A 23,203-nucleotide genomic window follows, 5' to 3' on the forward strand; every position below is an offset into this window, starting at 1 on the left:
GCGGCCAGTTGGCGTTACGCGGCAGCATAACCTTCAGTTATTATTTTTCTCAAGTATTAAGGCATGGTACTGCTGTTTCCAGGGTAACATTTATAATATTCCACTTTAATTATTTCGTGACTTTCATTGTGAACTTTTGATTTGACTTTGGAAACTGATTTTGTTGTTGTTGTTGTTTATTTAGAGCGTGGTGCTCAGTATTATGTTAAAATTGATGTGTCAGCCAAGAAGCGGCGACACACAATTACATTGTGAACTAAATAAGATAGTTAATAACTTCAGTCGTGACCACACATATTGCCAACAATTAATAAACTGGGAATTTAATATATTGTGTTTTGTTATATATTCTGTAATTACTGCACAGTAAACACAATTGCGATACATCTTTGGAAATAACATATTATGTCACGAATAGGGAAAGAAAATTGAACTCCCATCCTTCTCCAGTTGATCAAAATTAAACATTTTTGGGAAACAAGATCCAGCTTTATGAGCAAAATTTCCTTGTATATTTAGTCCATTTTTAGGCTCAAATACAGATTTTGGCGTGATGTAGACCGATTCAGTAGATTCCATTGACGGATCCTCGTTGAAAAAGTTGAAAGGTGTCAGCTGTATGGATAAAGCACTACTTGTCATGGCTGTGTTTGGTATGTCTTCAGCCTTCGGGATGTGATGAGTACCCAGTGTCAACCAGAAAACAAGATCCTGAAAAAAATTCATCTCTGCCGTAAAACATTACCCATATGACGCTTGATATCACCATTTATACAGCTATACATAAGAGAATGGATGACTGTAAACAAATCTTAATGTAAATAACAATCAAATGTGTTTTTAAAAATGTTTTCGTGATATTAAGAAACAAAACATGTACACTAAACCGTCATTCTTATTAAACGTTACTAGATACCTCGAATTATCAACTAAAACGTCATTCTTACTAAACAAAACTAGGTATCTCTATAAAATAGAATGAACGAAAACAGGAGAGACTAGAAAAGGAGAGACAAGAACAAGATACCAGAACAGGAGAGACCAAAACAGGAGAGACTAGAACAGGAGAGACTAGAACAGGAGAGACTAGAACAAGATACCAGAACAGAAGAGTCCAGAACAGGAGAGACTAGAACAGGAGACTAGAAAAGGAGAAACTAGAACAGGAGAGACTAGAACAAGATACCAGAACAGAAGAAACAAGAACAGGAGAGACTAAAACAGGAGAGACTAGAATAGGAGAGATTAGAACAGGAGAGACTAGAACAGGAGAGACTAGAACAAGATACCAGAACAGAAGAGACCAGAACAGGAGAGACTAGAACAGGAGAGTCTAGAACAGGAGAGAATAGAACAGGAGAGACCAGAACTGGAGAGACTGGAACAGGAGAGACAAGAACAGGAGAGACTATAACAAGATACCAGAACAGAAGAGACCAGAACAGGAGAGACTAACAGGTAGATGAGATATGAACAGGACTGACCAGAACAAAGAGAAAAACAGGGAGAACAAAAGACAGAGGCTAGGAGAGATTGAACGGAGAGAACTAGAACCCAGGAGAGACAGACAAGATACCAGAACAAAGAACAGCAACATGCGAGAGACTAGAACAGGAAGTCTAGAACAGGAGATACATAACGATAAAACTAAACCAGAGGAGATGACAGGAACAGAGAGACAAAACCATGAAGGCATTTTACTAAGTTCGATAGAAGACAGAACATGACGAGATCAACGTGACATGGAAGACGAACATGACCAGACAGAAAGGATCTAACAAACAGCAAACTAGTACAGGATGAATCTGGACATGGAGAGACACAAACAGGAGAGATAGAAAGAGTCCCAGAGACAGAAAGAGAGACTAGAACAGGATGCGAGACTCTAGAACAGGACAGACTGAAGGAAACTGAACAGCCTGAACTACAAGGGAAGCGAACACTAGAACTGGAGAGACTGGAACTGGAGAGACTAGAACAGGAAAGACTAGAACAGGAGAGACTAGAACAGGAGAGACTAGCACAGGAGGGACTAGAACAGGAGAGACTGGAACTGGAGAGACTAGAACAGGAGAGACTGGAACAGGAGAGACTGGAATAAGTGAGACTGGAACAGGAGAGACTAGAACAGGAGAGACTGGAACAGGACCGACTAGAACATGAAAGACTAGAACAAGATACCAGAACAGGAGACACTAGAACAGGAGAGACTGGAACTGGAGAGAATAGAACAGGAGGGACTAGAACAGGAGAGACTGGAACAGGAGAGACTGGAACAGGAGAGACTAGAATAAGTGAGACTAGAACAGGAGAGACTAGAACAGGAGGGAGTGGAACTGGATAGACTGGAACAGGAGAGACTAGAACAGAAGAGACTAAAACATGAGAGACTAGAACAAGATACCAGAACAGAAGAGACCAGAACAGGGGAGACTAGAACAGGAGAGACCTAGAAGGACCAGAACAGGAGAGATCAGAACAGGAGAGACTATACGATAACTCAGAACAAGAGACCAGAAACAGGAGAGACAAACAGGAGAGACTAGAAACAAGATACCAGAAGAAGACCAGACAGGAGAGACTAGAACAGGAGAGACTGAACAGGAGAGACAGATAAACAGGAGAGACTAGAACAAGATAACAGAAGAGACCAGACGATGCAGGACTAGAAGGACTAGAGAACAGGAAGACTAGAACATGAAGACTGACCAGAACAGCAAGAGAGACTAGAACAGGAGAGACTGAAACGAGAACAGAACAGGAGAGGACTAGAACGAAGGCAGAGACTGAGAAAGGAAGAGAGACCTAGAACAGGAGAGACTCGAACAGGAGAGACTGAGAACGGAAGAGACTCAGAACAGGAGAGACTAGAGAACAGGAGAGACTAGAACAGGAGACTAGAACAGGAGGGACTAGAACAGGAAGATAGAACAAAAGAGACCAGAAACAGGAGAAACAGACTGGAGAGACAGGACTGAGAGGCTAGAACAAGGAGACTACAGGAGAGACAGAACAGGAGAGACTAGCACAAGGAGAGGACTAGAACAGGGAGACAGAAACAGGAGAGAAGCAGAACAGGAGAGACTAGGACAGAGAGAGACGGAAAGAACTGAACAGAGACTAAACAGGAGAGACTTGACCAGGAGCGACTGAATGAAAGAGAGAACATACGAACAGGAGAGACTAGAACAGGCGAGACTGAACGAGAGAATAGAACAGGAGAGACTAGAACAGAGGGACTGGAACAGAGGAGACACTGAAAGGAGGACTAGAACAGGAGACGAGAACAGGAGAGACTAGAACAGGAGGCGAGGGAACTAGAAGATAGAAACAGGAGAGACTAGAACAAGAAGAGACTAGAAACAGAGAGACTAGAACAGGAGATACCAGAGAAGAGAGTACAGAACAGGGAGACGACTAGAACAGGAGAGACCAGAACAGGAGAGATCAGAACAGGAGAGACTAGAACAGGAGAGACTAGAACAAGAGAACAGAAACAAGGAGAGATCGAGGAACAGGAGAGACTAGACGAAGACAGAACAGAAGAGACCTAGAACAGGAGAGACTAGAAACAGGAGAGATAGAACATAGCTACCAGAACAGGAGAGACTAGAACAGGAGAGGACTAGAACAGGAGACTAGAACAGGAGAGACTAGAAGGAGAGACTAGAATAGGAGAAACCAGACAGAGGAGACTGACAGGAGAGACTAGAACAGGAGAGACTAGAACAAGTACAGAACAGAGAGACGAGAACAGGAGACTAGAAAAGGAGAGACTGACAAAACAGAATAGAGCTAGAACAGGAGAGACTAGAACAGGAGAGACTAGAAAAGATACCAGAACAGAGAGACAGAACAGGAGAAGACTATAGAAACAGGAGACAGCAACAGGAGAGATAGAACAGGAGAGACTAGAACGGAGAGACTAGAACAGATACAGAAAAGAGAGACAGAGAACAGGACGAGACTAGAAAAGGAGGACTAGAACAAGATACCAGAAAGGAGAGACTAGAACAGGAGAGACTAGAAAGGAGACCTAGAACAGGAGGAGACTTAGAACGAGATTGGAGAACAGAAGAGGACAGAACAGACTAAGAACAGGAGAGACTAGAACAGGAGAGATAGAACATGGAGGAGACTAGAACAGGAGAGACAGAACAGAGATACCAGAAAGGAAAAAGCGGAGAGTCTAGAACAGGGAAGAAGAAACTAGAAAGACAGAAAGGAGAGACTTAGAACAGGAGAGACTAGAACAGGAGAGACTAGAACAGAGAGACAGAAAACAGGAGAGACTAGAACAGGAGAGACTAGAAAATATACCAGAAAGAGACTAGAATAGGAGAAACTAAACAGGAGAGATGGAACAGGATATACTAGAACAGGAGAGAGACTAGAACAAGAATAAAACCAGGAACTAGAACAGAGAACTAGAAAGGAGAGACTAGAACAGGAGAGACTAAAACAGGAGTAGACTGGAACAGAGAGACTAGAACAGGAGAGACTAGAAACAAGATACCAGAACATGAGAGACTAGACAGGAAGACTAGAACAGGAGAGACTAACTCTAAAACAGGGTAGAATAGAACAGGAGAGTCTAGAACAGGAGAGGACTAGAAACAAGATACCAGAACATGAGAGACTAGAACAGGAAAGACTAGAAACAGGAGAGACTAAAACAGGGAGAATAGAAAACAGGAGAGTCTAGAACAGGAGAGACTAGAACAAGATACCAGAACAGAGAGACTAGAACAGGAGAGGACTAGAACAGGAGGACTAGACAATTAGAACAAGGAGAGACTAGAACAGGAGATACTAAACAGGAGACTAGAACAGGAGGGACTAGAAGAGAGAGACTAGAAGGAGAAACTAGAACAGAGACTGAACAGGAGGCACTGAACAGTGAGACTAGAACAGGAGAGACTAGAACAGGAACCAGAGACATAAGGACTGAACAGGAAAAAACTAGACAGGAGAGACTTAGAACAGGAGAGACTAGAACAGGAGAGACTAGAACAGGAGGGACTAAAAACAGGAGACCTGAACAGGAGAGACTAGACAGGAGAACTAGAAAAGGAGAGACTAAACAGGAGAGACTAGAACAGGAAGACTAGAACAGGCAGAGACTAGAACAAGATACCAGAAACAAGAGACTACCAGACAGAAAGAGAACAGAGAAGACTAAAACCAGGAGAGACTAGAACATGAGAGTCTAGAACAGGAGAGACTAGAAAACAGATACCAGAAAGGAGAGACTAGAACAGGAAGAGACTAGAACAGGAGAGACTAAGAACAGGGAGAATAGAATAGGAGGATAGAAAGAGAGTAGAACAGGGAAAGACTAAATAGAGAAACTAGAACAGGAAAGACTAGACAGGGAGACAGGAGAATAGAAACAGGAGAGACTAGAACAGGAGAGACTAGAACAAGGAGACTAGAACAGGAGAGACTAGAACAGGAGAGACTAGAACAGGAGAGACTAGAACAGGAGAGACTAGAACAGAAGAGACTAGAACAGGAGAGACTAGAACAGAAGAGACCAACAGGATAGACTAGAACAGGAGAGACATTAGAACAGGAGAGACTAAAACAGGAGACTAGAAACGAGGAATAGAACAGGAGAGACTAGAACAGGAAGACTAGAAACATGGAGAGACTAGAACAGGAGGACTAGAACAAATACAGAACAGAGAGAGGGACTAGAAACAGGGAGAACTAGAAACAGGAGAGACTAGAACAGGAGAAGATAGAAAGGAGGTCTAGAACAGGAGAGACTGAACAAGATAGCAGAACAAGACTAAGAACAGGAGAGAGACTGAAACAAAGGAGAGACTAGAACAGGGGGAGACTAGAACAGGAGAGACTAGAACAAGAACAGAACGGGACTAGGAACAGGAGAGACTAGAACAGAGGAAGACAGAGACTAAACAGGAGAGACTAGAACAGGAAAGACTAAAAAGGAGAAACTAGAACAGGAGAGACGAACAGAGAGATAAAGGGGAGACTAGAACAGGAGAGACTAGAACAGGAGAGTCTAGAACAGGAGAGACTAGAACAGGAGAGACTTTGAACAGGAGAGACTAGAACAGGAGGGACTAGAACAGGAGAGACCAGAACAGGAGAGACTAGAACAGGAGATACTTTGAACAGGAGAGACTAAAACAGGAGGGACTAGAACAGGAGAGACTAGAACAGGAGAGACTAAAACATGAGGGACTAGAACAGGAGAGACTAGAACAGAAGAGACCAGAATAGGAGAGTCTAGAGCAGTGAGACCAGGAGAGAAAAACAGGAGAGACTAGAACAGGAATAGACGAGAAAATACAGAAGAGACTAGAACAGGAGAGATGGAAACAGAGAACAGAAAGGAGAGAGACTAGAACAGGAAGACTAGAACAGGAAGACTTGAACAGGAGAGACTAAAACAGGAGAGAGACTAGAACAGAGAGAGACTGAAACAGAAGAGACAAACAGAAGGACTAAACAGGGAGACATGAACAGGAGAAGACTAGAAAGGAGACTAGAACAGGAGAGACTAGAACAGGAGAGACTAGAACAGGAGAGACTGGAACAGGAGAGACTAGAACAGGAGAGACTGGAACAGGAGAGACTAGAACAGGAGAGACTAGAACAGGATACCAGAACAGGAGAGACTAGAACAGGAGAGACTAGAACAGGAGAGACTAGAAACAGGAGACACTAGAACAGGAGAGACTAGAACAAGAAGGAACTAGAACAGGAGAGTAGACAGTAGAGACTAGAACAGGGAGACAAACAGAGATAGGAGAGCTAGAACAGAGAGGGACTAGAACAGGAGAGATACTAGAACAGAGAGACTAGAACAGGAGAGACTAGAACAGAGAATACATTGAAACAGGAGAGACTAGAACAGAGAGACTAGACAGAAAGACTGAACAGAAAGACAGATAGACTAGAACAGGAGGACTGAACAGGAGAGACTAGAACAGGAGAGACTAGAACAGGAGAGACTTAAACATAGGAGCGACTAGAACAGGAGAGACTAGAAACAGGAGAGACTAGAACAGGAGAGGACTAGAACAGATGAGAGACTAGAACAGAGAGACCAGAACAGGAGAGATAGAACAGGAGAGCTGAACAGGAGGCATAGAACAGGAGGGACTAGAACAGGAGAGACTAAAATAGGAGAGACTAGAACAGGAGAGACTAGAACAGGAGAGACTAGAACAGGAGAGACTAGAACAGGAGAGACTAGAACAAGATACCAGAACAGGAGAGACTAGAACAGAGAGACTAGAACAGGAGAGACTAGAACAGGAGAGACTAGAACAGAAGAGGACAAACAGGAGGAACAAGGAGAGACTAGAACAAGATACCGAGGAGAGACTAGAACAGAAGATACCAGAACAGGAGAGACTAGAACAGGAGAGACTAGAACAGGAGAGACTAGAACAGGAAAGACTTTGAACAGGAGAGACTAAAACTGGAGGGACTAGAACAGGAGAGACTAGAACGAAGAAGTGACCAGAATAGGAGAGACTAGAGCAGGTGAGACTAGAACAGGGGAGACTAGAACAAAAGAACCAGAAAGGCAGGCTGAGCAGGAACAGAACAGGAGAGACTAGAAAAGGAGCTAGAACAGAAGGAGACCAGAACAGGAGAGACTAGAAACAGGAGAGAGACTAGAACAAGAAAACCAGAACAGGAGAGACTAGAAACAGGAAGAGAGACTAGAACAGGAGAGACTAGACAGAAAGATTTGACAACAGGAAGAGAACATCTAAAACAGGAGGGACTAGAACAGGAGAGAACTAGAAAAGAAGACAGCTAGGAGAACTAATGCAGGGAGACTAGAACAGGGAGAGACTAAACAAGAGACCAGAAAAGGAGGAGCCTAGAACAGGAGGAAGACTGGAACAGGAGAGATGAACAGAGAGACTAGAACAGGCGAGACTAAACAATGAACAGAAAGGAGAGACTAGAACAGGAGAGAAGAACAGGAGAATGGAACAGGAGAGACTAGAACAGCGAGGGACTAGAACAGGAGAGACAGAACAGGAGAGACTAAACATGAGGAGAGTCTAGAACAGGAGAGACTAGACAGAGGACAGAAGGAGATGAGGAAGACGAACAGGAGAACCTAGAACAGGAGAGACTAGAACAGGAGAGACTAGAACAGGGAGGAGACTAGAACAGGAGAGACTGAACAGGAGAACTAGAACAGGCGAGACAGAAAGAACCTAGAACAGGAGAGACTAAACAGGAGAGATAGAACAGGAGAACTAGAACAGGGAGACAAGAAACAAAAGATACCAGAAAGAGAGGCTAAGAGCAGGAGAGACTAGAACAGAGAGGAGACTAGAAACAGGAGAGACTAGAACAGAGAGACTAGAACAGGAGAGACCAGAACAGGGAGACTGAGAACAGGAAGGAGAATAAAACAGAGAGACTAGAACAGGGAAGACTGAACAGAGAACAGACTAGAAGACTAGAGAGGGAGGGACTAGAACAGGAGAGACTAGAACAGAGAGAACTAGAAAGGAGGGACTGAAGAACCAGAAACAGGAGATAGAACAGAGGACTAGAACAGGAAGCTAGAACAGGAGAAAAACTAGAACAGGGAGAGACTTAGAACAGGAGGACCTAGAACAGGAGGACTAGAACAGGAGAGAACTAAAAAGGGGACTAGAACAGGAGAGACTAGAACAGAAGAGACCAGAATAGGAAGGATAACAGGAGAACTAGAACAGGAGAGACTAGAACAGGACCTAGAACAGGAGAGACTAGAACAGGAGAGATAAAACGGAGACAGAACAGGAGAAGAGAGACTAGAAGGGAAGAGAAGGAGAACTGAACAGGAGAGATGGAACAGGAGAGACTAGAACAGGAGAGACTAGAACAAGATACCAGAACAGGAGAGACTAGAACAAGATACCAGAACAGGAGAGACTAGAACAGAAGAGACCAGAACAGGAGAGACTAGAACAGGAGAGACTAGAACAAGATACCAGAACAGGAGAGACTAGAACAGGAGAGACTAGAACAGGAGACACTAGAACAGGAGGGACTAGAACAGGAGAGACTGGAACAGGAGAGACTAGAACAGGAGAGACTAGAATAGGAGAAACTAGAATAGGAGAAACTAGAACAGGAGAGACTAGAACAGGAGAGACTAGAACAAGATACCAGAACATGAGAGACTAGAACAGGAAAGACTAGAACAGGAGAGACCAGAACAGGAGAGACTAGAACAGAAGGGACCAGAACAGGAGAGACCAGAACCGGAGAGACTAGAACAAGATACCAGAACAGGAGAGACTAGAACAGGAGAGACTAGAACAGGAGACACTAGAACAGGAGGGACTAGAACAGGAGAGACTAAAACAGGAGACTAGAACAGGAGAGACTAGAACAGGAGAGACTAGAACAAGATACCAGAACATGAGAGACTAGAACAGGAAAGACTTAGAACAGGAGAGACCAGAACAGGAGAGACTAGAACAGAAGGGACCAGAACAGGAGAGACCAGAACAGGAGAGACTAGAACAAGATACCAGAACAGGAGAGACTAGAACAGGAGAGACTAGAACAGGAGACACTAGAACAGGAGGGACTAGAACAGGAGAGACTGGAACAGGAGAGACTAGAACAGGAGAGACTAGAATAGGAGAAACTAGAATAGGAGAAACTAGAACAGGAGAGACTAGAACAGGAGAGACTAGAACAAGATACCAGAACATGAGAGACTAGAACAGGAAAGACTAGAACAGGAGAGACCAGAACAGGAGAGACTAGAACAGAAGGGACCAGAACAGGAGAGACCAGAACAGGAGAGACTAGAACAAGATACCAGAACAGGAGAGACTAGAACAGGAGAGACTAGAACAGGAGACACTAGAACAGGAGGGACTAGAACAGGAGAGACTAAAACAGGAGACTAGAACAGGAGAGACTAGAACTGGAGAGACTAGAATAGGAGAAACTAGAACAGGAGAGACTGGAACAGGAGAGACTAGAACAGGAGAGACTAGAACAAGATACCAGAACATGAGAGACTAGAACAGGAAAGACTAGAACAGGAGAGACCAGAACAGGAGAGACTAGAACAAGATACCAGAACAGGAGAGACTAGAAAAAGATACCAGAACAGAAGAGACTAGAACAGCAGAGACTAGAACAAGATACCAGAACAGGAGAGCCTAGAACAGGAGAGACTTAAACAGGGTAGAAAAGAACAGGAGAGTCTAGAACAGGAGAGACTAGAACAAGATACCAGAACAGATGAGACTAGAACAGGAGATACTAAAACAGGAGAGACTAAAACAGGAGAGATTAGAAATGATTGTCTAGAACAGGAGAGACTAGAACAAGATACCAGAACACAAGACACCAGAACAGGAGAGACTAAAACAGGAGAGACTAGAACAGTGGAGTCTAGAACAGGAGAGACTAGAACAAGATACCAGAACAGAAGAGACTAGAACATGAGTGACTAGACCAGGAGAGACTAAACAGGAGACACTAGAACAGGAAAGACTAAAATAGCAGAAACTAGAACAGGAGAGACTGGAACAGGAGAGACTAGAACAGGAGAGACTAGAACTGGAGAGACTAGAACATGGGAGACTAGAACAGGAGAGACTAAAACAAGAAAGACTAGAACAGGAGAGACTAGAACAGGAGAGACTAAAACAGGAGAGACTAGAACAGGAGAGACTAGAACAGGAGAGACTAGAACAGGAGAGACTTAAACAGGTGAGACTAGAACAGGAAAGACTAGAACAGGAGAGACTAGAACAGAAGAGACCAGAACAGGAGAGACTAGAAAAGGAGAGACTAGAACAAGATACCAGAACAGGAGAGACTAGAACAGGAGAGACTAGAAGAGGAGACACTAGAACAGGAGGGACTAGAACAGGAGAGAAGAGAACAGAAGAGACCAGAACAGGAGAGACTTGAACAGGAGAGACTAGAACAGGAGAGAGAACAGGAGAGACTAGAACCGAAGAGACTAGAACAGAAGAGACCAGAACAGGAGAGACCAGAGCAGGAGAGTCTAGAACAGGAAACGCTAGAACAGAAGAGACCAGAACAGGAGAGACAAGAACAGGAGAGACTAGAACAGGAGAGACTAGAACAGAAGAGACCAGAACAGGAGAGACTAGAACAGGAGAGACTAGAACAATATACCAGAACATAAGAGACTAGAACAGGAGAAACTAAAACAGGAGAGATTAGAACAATATACCAGAACAGGAGAGACTAGAACAGGAGAGACTAAAACAGGAGACTAGAACAGGAGAGACTAGAATTGGAGAGACTAGAATAGGAGAAACTAGAACAGGAGAGACTGGAACAGGAGAGACTAGAACAGGAGAGACTAGAACAAGATACCAGAACATGAGAGACTAGAACAGGAGAGACTAAAACAGGGTAGACTAGAACAGGAGAGTCTAGAACAGGAGAGACTAGAAAAAGATACCAGAACATGAGAGACTAGAACAGGAAAGACTAGAACAGAAGAGACTAAAACAGGGTAGAATAGAACAGGAGAGTCTAGAACAGGAGAGACTAGAACAAGATACCAGAACAGATGAGACTAGAACAGGAGATACTAAAACAGGAGAGACTAGAACAGGAGAGACTAGAACAGGAGTGACTAGAACAATATACCAGAACAGGAGAGACTAGAACAAGATACCAGAACAGATGAGACTAGAACAGGAGATACTAAAACAGGAGAGACTAGAACAGGAGAGACTAGAACAGGAGTGACTAGAACAGGAGAGACTAGAACAGGAGTGACTAGAACAATATACCAGAACAGGAGAGACTAGAACAGGAGATACTAAAACAGGAGAGACTAGAACAAGAGAGACTAGAATTGGAGAGACTAGAATTGGAGAAACTAGAACAGGAGAGACTGGAACAGTGGAGTCTAGAACAGGAGAGACTAGAACAATATACCAGAACATAAGAGACTAGAACAGGAAAAACTAAAACAGGAGAGATTAGAACAATATACCAGAACAGGAGAGACTAGAACAGGAGAGACTAAAACAGGAGACTAGAACAGGAGAGACTAGAATTGGAGAGAATAGAATTGGAGAAACTAGAACAGGAGAGACTGGAACAGGAGAGACTAGAACAGGAGAGACTAGAACAAGATACCAGAACATGAGAGACTAGAACAGGAAAGACTAGAACAGGAGAGACTAAAACAGGGTAGACTAGAACATGAGAGTCTAGAACAGGAGAGACTAGAAAAAGATACCAGAACATGAGAGACTAGAACAGGAAAGACTAGAACAGGAGAGACTAAAACAGGGTAGAATAGAACAGGAGAGTCTAGAACAGGAGAGACTAGAACAAGATACCAGAACATGAGAGACTAGAACAGGAAAGACTAGAACAGGAGAGACTTAAACAGGGTAGAATAGAACAGGAGAGTCTAGAACAGGAGAGACTAGAACAAGATACCAGAACAGATGAGACCAGAACAGATGAGACTAGAACAGGAGTGACTAGAACAGGAGTGACTAGAACAAAATACCAGAACAGGAGAGACTAGAACAGGAGATACTAAAACAGGAGAGACTAAAACAAGAGAGATTAGAAATGATTGTCTAGAACAGGAGAGACTAGAACAAGATACCAGAACACAAGACACCAGAACAGGAGAGACTAAAACAGGAGAGACTAGAACAGTGGAGTCTAGAACAGGAGAGACTAGAACAAGATACCAGAACAGGATAGACTTGAACAGAAGAGACTAGAACATGAGTGACTAGACCAGGAGAGACTAAACAGGAGAGACTAGAACAGGAAAGACTAAAATAGCAGCAACTAGAACAGGAGAGACTGGAACAGGAGAGACTAGAACAGGAGAGACTAGAACAGGACAGACTAGAACATGGGAGACTAGAACAGGAGAGACTAAAACAAGAGAGACTAGAACAGGAGAGACTAGAACAGGAGAAACTAGAACAGGAGAGACTAAAACAGGAGAGACTAGAACAGGAGAGACTAGAACAGGAGAGACTTAAACAGGTGAGACTAGAACAGGAGAGACTGGAACAGGAGAGTCTAGAACAGGACAGACTAGAACATGGGAGACTAGAACAGGAGAGACTAGAACATGAGTGACTAGACCAGGAGAGACTAAACAGGAGAGACTAGAACAGGAAAGACGAAAATAGCAGAAACTAGAACAGGAGAGACTGGAACAGGAGAGACTAGAACAGGAGAGACTAGAACAGGACAGACTAGAACATGAGAGACTAGAACAGGAGAGACTAAAACAAGAGAGACTAGAACAGGAGAGACTAGAACAGGAGAAACTAGAACAGGAGAGACTTAAACAGGTGAGACTAGAACAGGAAAGACTAGAACAGGAGAGTCTAGAACAGGAGAGACTGGAACAGGAGAGACTAGAACAGGAGATACTGGAACAGAATAGAATAGAACAAGATACCAGAACATGAGAGACTAGAACAGGAAAGACTAGAACAGGAGAGACTAAAATAGGAGAGACTAGAACAAGAGAGACTAAAACAGGAGAGACTACAACAGGAGAGACTAAAACATGAGGGACTAGAACAGGAGAGACTAGAAAAGAAGAGACCAGAATAGGAGAGTCTAGAGCAGTAGAGACTAGAACAGGGGAGACTATAACAGGAGAAACTAGAACAGAAGAGACCAGAACAGGATAGACTAGAACAGGAGATACTTTGAACAGGAGAGACTAAAACAGGAGAGACTAGAACAGAAGAGACTAGAACAGAAGAGACCAGAATAGGAGAGTCTAGAACAGGAGAGACTGGAACAGGAGAGATTTGAACAGGGGAGACTAGAACAGGAGAGACTAAAATAGGAGAGACTAGAACAGGAGAGACTGGAACAGGAGAGACTAGAACAGGAGAGACTAGAACAAGATACCAGCACAGGATAGACTAGAACAGGAGAGACCAGAACAGGAGAGACTAGAACAGGAGAGACTAGAACAGGAGGGACTAGAACAAGAGGGACTAGAACAGGAGAGACTAGAACAGAAGAGACCAGAATAGGAGAGTCTAGAACAGGAGAGACTAGAACAGGAGAGACTAGAACAGAAGAGACTAGAACAGAAGAGACCAGAACAGGAGAGACTAGAACAGGAGAGACTAGAACAAGATACCAGAACAGGATAGACTAGAACAGGAGAGACTAGAACTGGAGGGACTTGAACAGGAGAGACTAGAACAGGAGAAACTAAAACAGGAAGGACTAGAACAGGAGAGACTAGAACAGAAGAGACCAGAATAGGATAGTCTAGAACAGGAGAAACTAGAACAGGAGAGACTAGAATAAGATACCAGAACAGGAGAGACCAGAACAGGAGAGACTAGAACAAGATACCAGAACAGGAGAGACTAGAACAAGATACCAGAACAGGAGAGACTAGAACAGGAGAGACTAGAATAGGAGAGACTAAAACAGGAGGGACTAGAACAGGAGAGACTAGAACAGAAGAGACCAGAACAGGGGAGACTTGAACAGGAGAGACTAGAACAAGATACCAGAACAGGAGAGACTAGAACAGGAGAAACTAGAACAGAAGAGACCAGAACAGGGGAGACTTGAACAGGAGAGACTAGAACAAGATACCAGAACAGGAGAGACTAGAACAGGAGAGACTAGAACAGAAGAGACCAGAACAGGAGAGACTAGAACAGGAGAGACTAGAACAGGAGAGACTAGAACAGGTTAGACTAGAACAGGAGAGACTAAAACAGGAGAGACTACAACAAGATACTAGAACAGGAGAGACTAGAAAATAAAAGACTAAAACAAGAAATGCTATAGTAGCGAGTGCATTTGTTTATATTTTAGTACGACAATGATCGATATTCTCTTACACTACTTTATTGTTCCAAATGAATAATTGATTTGGCTGACACTATTGTTACGTTGATAGCTAGTATTGTATTTAGTCCTTTGATTATCAATATCGGTGAAAACCTGATGCAGGTAAGATGTCAACACTGGGGTATTCTTACGTCGATCACTAATTGTGTGTAGCGCATTAATGTCACCTCACGACAACCCTACTGAACTTGAAAGGTTGCTCATGCTAATAGGATATTTTGTTATTAACTGAAGTCCGACAATAAATGGTGTCAAATCGAATCATTGAGGCTGATGCTCTGCTGGTGCGACTTCGGTACACATACCAGTGTATAGCTAGGGTCTGCTCGACTTCAATAATACTCTGCATACGAGATGTTACCTCCGTCTCTTCCAACAATCATTTCGACAATGCATTTTTTCCTAAAATTAAGCTACTTAGTTACTTACAATATTAAGCCAGATTTATCCAGACTTTGCGCAATGTTTTGCTTCAATGGCGTGCAATGCTCGTTTTTCCTACGACCGTATTTTCTTCCAACGACACAAATTACTACTAAGCTTCTTTCTCGACAATCTAATGTCGGACATTTGAATACCGTTTTTTTACATTCTTATGTCCCTACCATATTTTGCCAAAAAATTGAGAAAGTTGTTTTTGATTATTGCATAACCTCCTTATTTTCTCGACAATCTTAGGTCGAATATTTCGAGACTGTAGTTTGCATAATTTTTTTTTCTGTTTCCTACTATCAGAGACCAGTCATTATGAACTGTTGGACTTCCCTAATCCAAACAGCTAACGCAATCTTTCACGATGTCAGAATTATCACAAACGCAGATAATGTCTTTAACTATATGATTGTTGTTCTATTTTGTATGTTTATTGGATTATTTCGTTCTTCCAGACACAAGTTCTTCAATGCATTCCAATTGAAAAAGACAAGCAATGTGAATAAAAACGATCCGGTAGGTCCACATATTCCAGGAACATATAATGTGACTTACCTCATCAACGATGTTTTCGTCGTCATCTAAAAACGATTGGAAGTCGACGACCGGTTTACCAGCATCAAATGTTGTATGGGCGGATCCACTAGACTCCTCTGTATCCTTTTGTTTGGTTACCGTCATCTGGTATCGTGACCATGGAATGGCACTCTCGAATCCGATGTCTTCAGGTAGTAACTGATTAACAAATCCATTTGCCTGTATTCTATATCCTCTATGTTCGGCGTAAATATTTTTAGCTTTTTCATTATACACAACGTGGTATTTTGGTAAAGAGAAATTAAATTTGTAAGTCGCTTCTAGTTCTGTATTTTTAAGATGGCGTGCTAGTTTATACCTGTAACTGTCATCAATACCTTGATCATTGAGATTCGGATAATCGAACTGTTCAACCTCAATATCCAAGGTTTCGTACCTATTTTCCCTTCCTAAGATATCAATATCGAGCTTAAAATGAAATAAATGCAGATGCATCGGAGCAGTGGATTTACCTCCAACTTTGAATCCGTAATGACGTTCAGAAGGATGCTGAAAAGTAGTAAGAACATAGCCTGTTGGATATATCTGTATTTCGATGGCACCGTTCTCATAAAACATGTAGTCCAGGATGTAGTCGTAATTGTTGATAACGTAGATAGTACGAAAGATGAGAACAGTGGCAACTAATCCACCATAAAACACTCCTCCTTCGGCCTCTATTGTAGAGTAATGTCTTCGTAAAGGTCGACCAAGATTGTGTTCAAACAAACAAATTGCATTCGGCAGAATACCGCCAGCCTGAAATTCTTCTGTCGTTATGGTGACGTTGAGGAAAGTGGCATGACCTGGACAATCAACACCAGGAACTAAGCCTGCTGATTTACTACCTAAACCAGTTAATCCGTCTGCAAAAGCAGCGCGAGACATCGCTGGACTATCACCCGTGTATAAGACCACGATGTCTTGCAGTCCAAGTTCATACACAATACGCTCCTCATCAAACTTTATATCAAATAGTGTTGGTCCTTTCTTTATAGAATTTACCCAGTGGAAACTCCACTTTGAATATCTAACCGTCTGGCCTTTGACAGTATATCGGTGGCCATCAAATTCTAACTGAACGGGTGGACGTTTCATACCTTTACTCGAGAAAGTATGCTGTGGACGTACAGATCCATACCGTCTCTGTAACTTATTTCTAGTACCTGGAAAACTCTGTCTTCTTTTTGTTGCTGTTCCGTTGTTATAGCTTTTTATGAAATCCTCATATGTATGGTACAGTTTGTGGTCATACCATACCTTCTTTATTGTCCATTTGGTGGAGTCAATGTCTACATCCATTAGTAATTGTAAGTCAATAGGATGTATTGTATAGAATTCCATCTCGTAATAAAATTGCACCCACAGCATCCTATGTTTCGCATATACTACCGGAACAAAGAGTTTATACATGTTTGCGCATCGTTTAGTATTATTTCCATCGATACAGTTGTATAACGTGGCACCGAAACTTTGCCTCATGACGTCATGAAGGGAGGCGTACTCCATAATTGTGGTATGAATTGCCCACAGTTCAGAAAACGTAACCTGTCTCAGTCTGAAAGGTAAGAAACGAGTCGGAGACCTCGCACCTTTGCGACCTTTCATTGATGAAATAGAGTAGTTCTGGTTTAAGGGGCCTATCACAAACTCATTCACTGCTCGACTTTGACCGTTGAATATTACAACTCGAGCCTCACGAAAAGGCATACTTCCAGCTTGATAAATGTACTTGATAACATCATCCTTTGGTGGAGTTAGAAGTTCTATTGAGTAGATGAGGGATGAAGACACATTGGGATATTCAGACGGTCCAATATTATATGTGTCAACATGAGAGTAAACATATCGTATGACGTTATGAATTTCTCTCAATGTAAGGTCACGAAAGACAGTCCGAAGTTCACGTTCATCTAATGTCTGTGTGTAAGTCAGATTATCAATTGATTTGGAACATGTATCTGTCATAGTTTTTGTTTCTTCCCGCAGAACGGCGATCATCAGATAAGCAAGCGTGATCAGCAAGGCGATGTTTAATACAACGGACACACCAAAAAATCTTTGGAATGCTATCACGCGCATTCGTTCTTTTTCGGATTTTGGAATCTGAAACATGAATAAAAAATATGTTCATCGCAATACAGCAGGATAAGCTTTAATTCATATATTTTCTGCGATATCGCTTTAGACGAGGCTAGTTTAGGGTCAATTCATTTCGGTTTTTGTTTTAGTTACTTTTATCTGTTTTCGATTTTAATATTAAAAACTGGTTCCTTGAATGTACCATTGTTTTGACCTTAACGAATTGATCTATTGTAACATATTTTGTTACCATCAATGTGCAACGGATACTTAACTGTCTATTCATTATGCATACCTAACGTAATTGTATTGTGGACAACGGGTTGATTCAGAAAGAACAGTATCGTTTTGACAGAGATTGATAAAGTGGACTCCCTGGATGATAAACCGGTGTAATGTTGTTTGTTTACCCTGTATAATTCATTTAGGTGTTTGATGTTATATGCATGATTAATTTGTTTGACGATAATAAAATAAAAGGTATCAATCATACAATAAGAACTTACAAAAGGATACATATTGTAGTCTTACACACAAGTGCTATTTTCAACGAATTAAAATCATTTCAATTAACCTTTCGGAATTACAATCCTTTAACCGTTTGATGAATAATAATCTTTCGAAAATAGAGATATTTCAAAACTGGTGAAAAGTTGTTTATAACTGCTCGAATATCTAAAATCATCATAATTCCAACGGAGACAAATAAATAAATACATGTAAGTTAATGTTAATTCACTACACATTGGATATGGGAGTAACAATTAAAACAATTCAATAATAATAATGCTAAAACATGTATGCAAATAACAGAATGTAAACAAAATGCCCGGCATTCCGGCGGTATCCTAACTTCCACTAGCATATAAATCGAATTACACCCATATTACAAAAAAATATACAAAAAAATATACAAAAAAACAACAACAAAAAACAACAACTGTTGCCATGTAGATATGCTTGTCTTTCCTGTGGTGATACTTGTCACATTGCCATATCCTTGCCTTAGTTACTCATTAATTGGCGTAACTAACACAAATCCTATTTTATCTCTAGTTTCATAATTGCATATGTTTGTTTCAAATGAGACGAGACCAGCTCTTCCCTGAATTTCCTCCAGACTGAAAGGATTAGGGATAGGAACGTTCTATATATCATCACGTGTTCAATGAGTACTACATTGGAGAAACCGGAAACCAAATAAGAGCAAGAAACTGGTACTAGAATACAGTAAAATCAAACAAAGCGAACATCTTGATGTATGTGGAAGAAATTCAAGTTGTTTCCTTTTTGAAACCAAAACTAAACTATGACATCACCATGCATTATTATGGTATCTATGTAATTGTAGTTAAGCGTCCGAATGTGTAAATACTAAAACCGCTAATGCTTAACCAGAACATTGTTGTCTGTTGATTCTTTCAATATATTATTTCCTATTAATATGACGACACAATGTATAATTAATGAATTATTGAGGACATCATACTTTATTTCTAGTAGTCAACCGTAAAAGCCTAAAATGTAAAGCGTCTGAATATATATAATGAAATCATTCATGCTTAACAGATGAATATGTTTTTAATATTACCATTTTATATATAGAAGTGAACTCTGACATACTGATACTTCTAGTAAAATATAAATTGGTGAACACATTGTGTATCGTTTGAATATGTAAACATAAATAACTCAGTATGGCAATTGCATTTGATAATCGCTAACTTTTTGAAGTCATGTATCGGCTACCTTCGGGCGATTACTTTTAATGTCTTGGTAACAACATTATGACGTAATACAACCAATAACATTAGCAAAAATCAACTGCAATCGCATTAATGATTTCTTTATTGTTATGGGTCAAATAAGTAATATGAACGGATTTCCGAATAAAACTGGTGATCCATCCCTTTATCAAGACACAAAAAATACAAATACAAGAACATGATATTTAAACAGTACTAGAAATAAATTACAATCAGATATTGTAAGAGTTATAAACAGAAAAAAAAAAAAAAAAAAAAAAACATGTTCTACGATGGAATGTTATGCGACAACGTCAACAACATTTGAAAAAGCTCGAAGATTCGGAAGTGTTAACAGCTAATTCGTCGAAAACATGAATATATATGGATATAGCGTAGAAACGGGAGGTGACTTAATTTGAGTTTCGAAGTGCAATACATTGTAGTGTAAGAACTACGAGGAATGCTGAACAAAAACAACAGTTCAGGTATTTAAAAATAAATCGTCAAGTTGAATAATTAATGGAATAATCTGTCAGATACCAGCATGGGGTCAAGTGGAGAAGAAAACATATTAACGTTCGTTCCTTCCTCGATGGTATCGGTTTGTAGGTTTGTTATCCAGTATCGTTCCCCCGAGCAACGCTTGGCTTCATTCGTTCCATTTTCTTAATATTTATATACATTTGTATGAACGTTGTTGTTGCCTAGATTCGGGTATTTGCGGCTAGGCTGTTGTATTAATTGTGTGAGTTACACGACATTTTTACGTAATACATTGTAATACAGAGGGATGGTAACGTAACTAACAATCAGGTACCGCGTCAATAATGCATAATACAGCTAATGAGAATTTAGTCTTTAGCAATCATATCCTCTTAAATGGTATTTGCCATCTTGTAGAATTGGAATAAAGAGAACGTTCCTTTTCCACACACGTCTAAATGTTCCCTCCATGGAATTCTGAGTGCTTCTTGTGAAAGTATTTGTTGTTGATGCACTCGAACTGTATCACTAACACCATTCCCAGTTTGTCCAACGTAACGTAACTTGACAAGTTGGACACACTATAACATGGATTAAGTTCTTGCGGCCTTCCCTTATTTCGATGTTAGGCAGTCCCCCTGATGCATATAATTACCTTCTCCTGATCTCGTGTCTCACCATTTTAATGCTATCAAGTTGCGCAGATCACAGTCACCAAATTTAGCTTTTGTAAGTATCCTCTTCAGGTTTGCCGGTGGCCGCTTGGTCTGAAGGATTTCGGACGCGTGTACTGAAATTCGCATCTTTGGACTATTATGTATAATCGGAATTGCGTCTTTCGCTGCATTTTCCTTATCATTATTACATGGATTATTTGTAACGACGAGCAGTACATTTTGGTTTTTCTCGTGTTGACTTTGGCTTTCCTTAATTTCAGATGTTGGTATGGATTTTGCCCGTTGAATACTGCGTGTTATGATTCAGCAGTATACGATTGTTTTTTCCAAAAAGAATCGTAGTTCATTTAACCTTTCTTTACGTTTATTGTTTTCAATAACAAGTGTGCATATACATCTGGCAAGACAGAAAGGTATGTTTATATTTGTATGTGCGAGATGGCAAGGACGAAAATCATAATACTGGTGTGTGTCTGTGGGTTTGTAGAATATATTATTTATGATTTATTTTCCCGACTTTTGTCCAAGTACATCTAGAAAGGGCAGTTCCGCTGCATTCCACTCTAAATTGAATCGAGTTTGTTTTCTGGTTATCCCATAACAAGGTTTGGGTTAGGGTTTATTTCGAGAGATGGATGCATTATTTCTCGAAAGGCCATTTGTTTTTTTTATCCTTCTTTGCGTTAATTAATCTGACGTGTTTATGGCGTCACTCTTATCAGTATCAGTATCAAGAGCATTTTACTTGTTAATAAAATGCAATTGACCTGTTATCCAAGGTAGGATTCTATGAAGCACATTATACAATGGATAACATTTCAATTTCTACTAGAGATGGACTCAATGAAATTACTAAAGTTGACCGGTTTCATATGTCCATTTATTTTACAAGATTAACATCAATTTGCGCGTATGTCAAAAAATAAAGTGCTCCAGACGACAGCCAAGGTATGCAAACACATCTAAATAGCTCAGAGTTCTTGGTCAGAAATAACAAACACGTGAGATTATTAAGGCTTTAGAGGAAATGAATGGGACATTTTGATAGATTTACATAGGCCTAATGTAATTCAAGAGTCTGGGAATTTCAATGGGATTTTCAACAAAAACATTGATCACGGATACAAATTTGTATTCTCGCCCTTGAGTGATGCTTGCCTTTGTATGTATTACCAATTAGCTTATTATGTTTTAAATAACGCCTCCATTAGAAACCATGTATACAAGTAAGTTCAATCGATAAAAAAATATCAGTATACATTCAATGAGTAAGGCTCTACGTTTTGATCAATTAAGAGTTCATATCAATGTCACATCCAACTCCATACTTGGTAAATACTGGCTGTTTAGTTCGAATCGAAGCAGGATACAATCCTGGCGGGGAGTTTGTATGATATATTTTGGTTAGATTCAACGAAACAATTAATGTTTCAATCAAATCATGATATTTTTAATGGTGTTTTTGGTAAATGTGTTACATACCGTACTTTGGGATATTTTGGATGTGATTATATTTTGGTTTATTTGGCGCCTGGTGAGAATCAGCCAAAATTAAACACACCTAAATTTCACGAAAAATATCGTCGGAACAATATCCGGATTATAGCAACCGTGTTTCCGTTCATTTACTACATACCCATTACTAGCTTCCGTGATATGTGTTGATGTGTGTTGGAATATTTTATTTTTATAAAAACGCGTCAATACAGGTATGCTTTCATCTAAATGTGTCATAAATTCCATTCACGTTCTTTTCATATTGATTGTGGTATTAGCTGTATTAAAGTCGCGTCTCGATCGATCGATTAACTTGTGCAACTTACAAAGCGCATGTTTTCCTCTGCAACCATGTGAGACGAAATAAAAACGGCTTATACCGATATGTTCTCAGAAAATACCTAATCAACAAAGGCTATATCTCAGGTAGGTGATCGAATCCTGTCACTTTTAATCCCTGTGTACACGTGTCCACGCGACATGGCTTCTAAATATGTAAACTTTCGTAGCGTAATGAATAAACATATCAATTTCATAACTACAGGTAAGTGCCAAAATTTAACACACATGATGGTAAAGGCCAAAATTTGACGCACCAATAATTTAACTTCCCTATTTTGAACAAAAAACGCCAAATTTTGGCGACGCCAAAATATCCCGTGATACTGTTCGGTCATCTTCTAATGACAGATTATCTTAACACCAACCAACATACTTGCACAAATTCTAGTAAGTGAAGACCTTCAGTACTTCTTCAATTGATTAGGAAAATCGTAAAAATTGAAATTTTAGGATACAATGTTTCGCTTTATTGTACCGCATTAT

The 23,203-nt window shown here is 40.7% G+C and overlaps 1 protein-coding gene across 1 annotated transcript; it reads right to left on the reverse strand.

Annotated features, from left to right (window-relative positions):
* Positions 1 to 8: 8 nt before the first annotated feature.
* LOC117335048 (putative amine oxidase [copper-containing]) lies at positions 9 to 17,449 on the reverse strand. Its single transcript, XM_033894964.1, has 2 exons — positions 15,871 to 17,449; positions 9 to 711 (listed from the first exon to the last, which is right to left on the reverse strand). The coding sequence occupies exons 1-2, from the start codon at positions 17,398 to 17,400 to the stop codon at positions 409 to 411; spliced, it is 1,833 nt and encodes a 610-aa protein (XP_033750855.1). The 5' UTR covers positions 17,401 to 17,449; the 3' UTR covers positions 9 to 408.
* Positions 17,450 to 23,203: the final 5,754 nt, after the last annotated feature.

Source organism: Pecten maximus, chromosome 9 (assembly GCF_902652985.1).
Source record: "Pecten maximus chromosome 9, xPecMax1.1, whole genome shotgun sequence".
NCBI classification, from domain to species: Eukaryota; Metazoa; Mollusca; class Bivalvia; order Pectinida; family Pectinidae; genus Pecten; species Pecten maximus.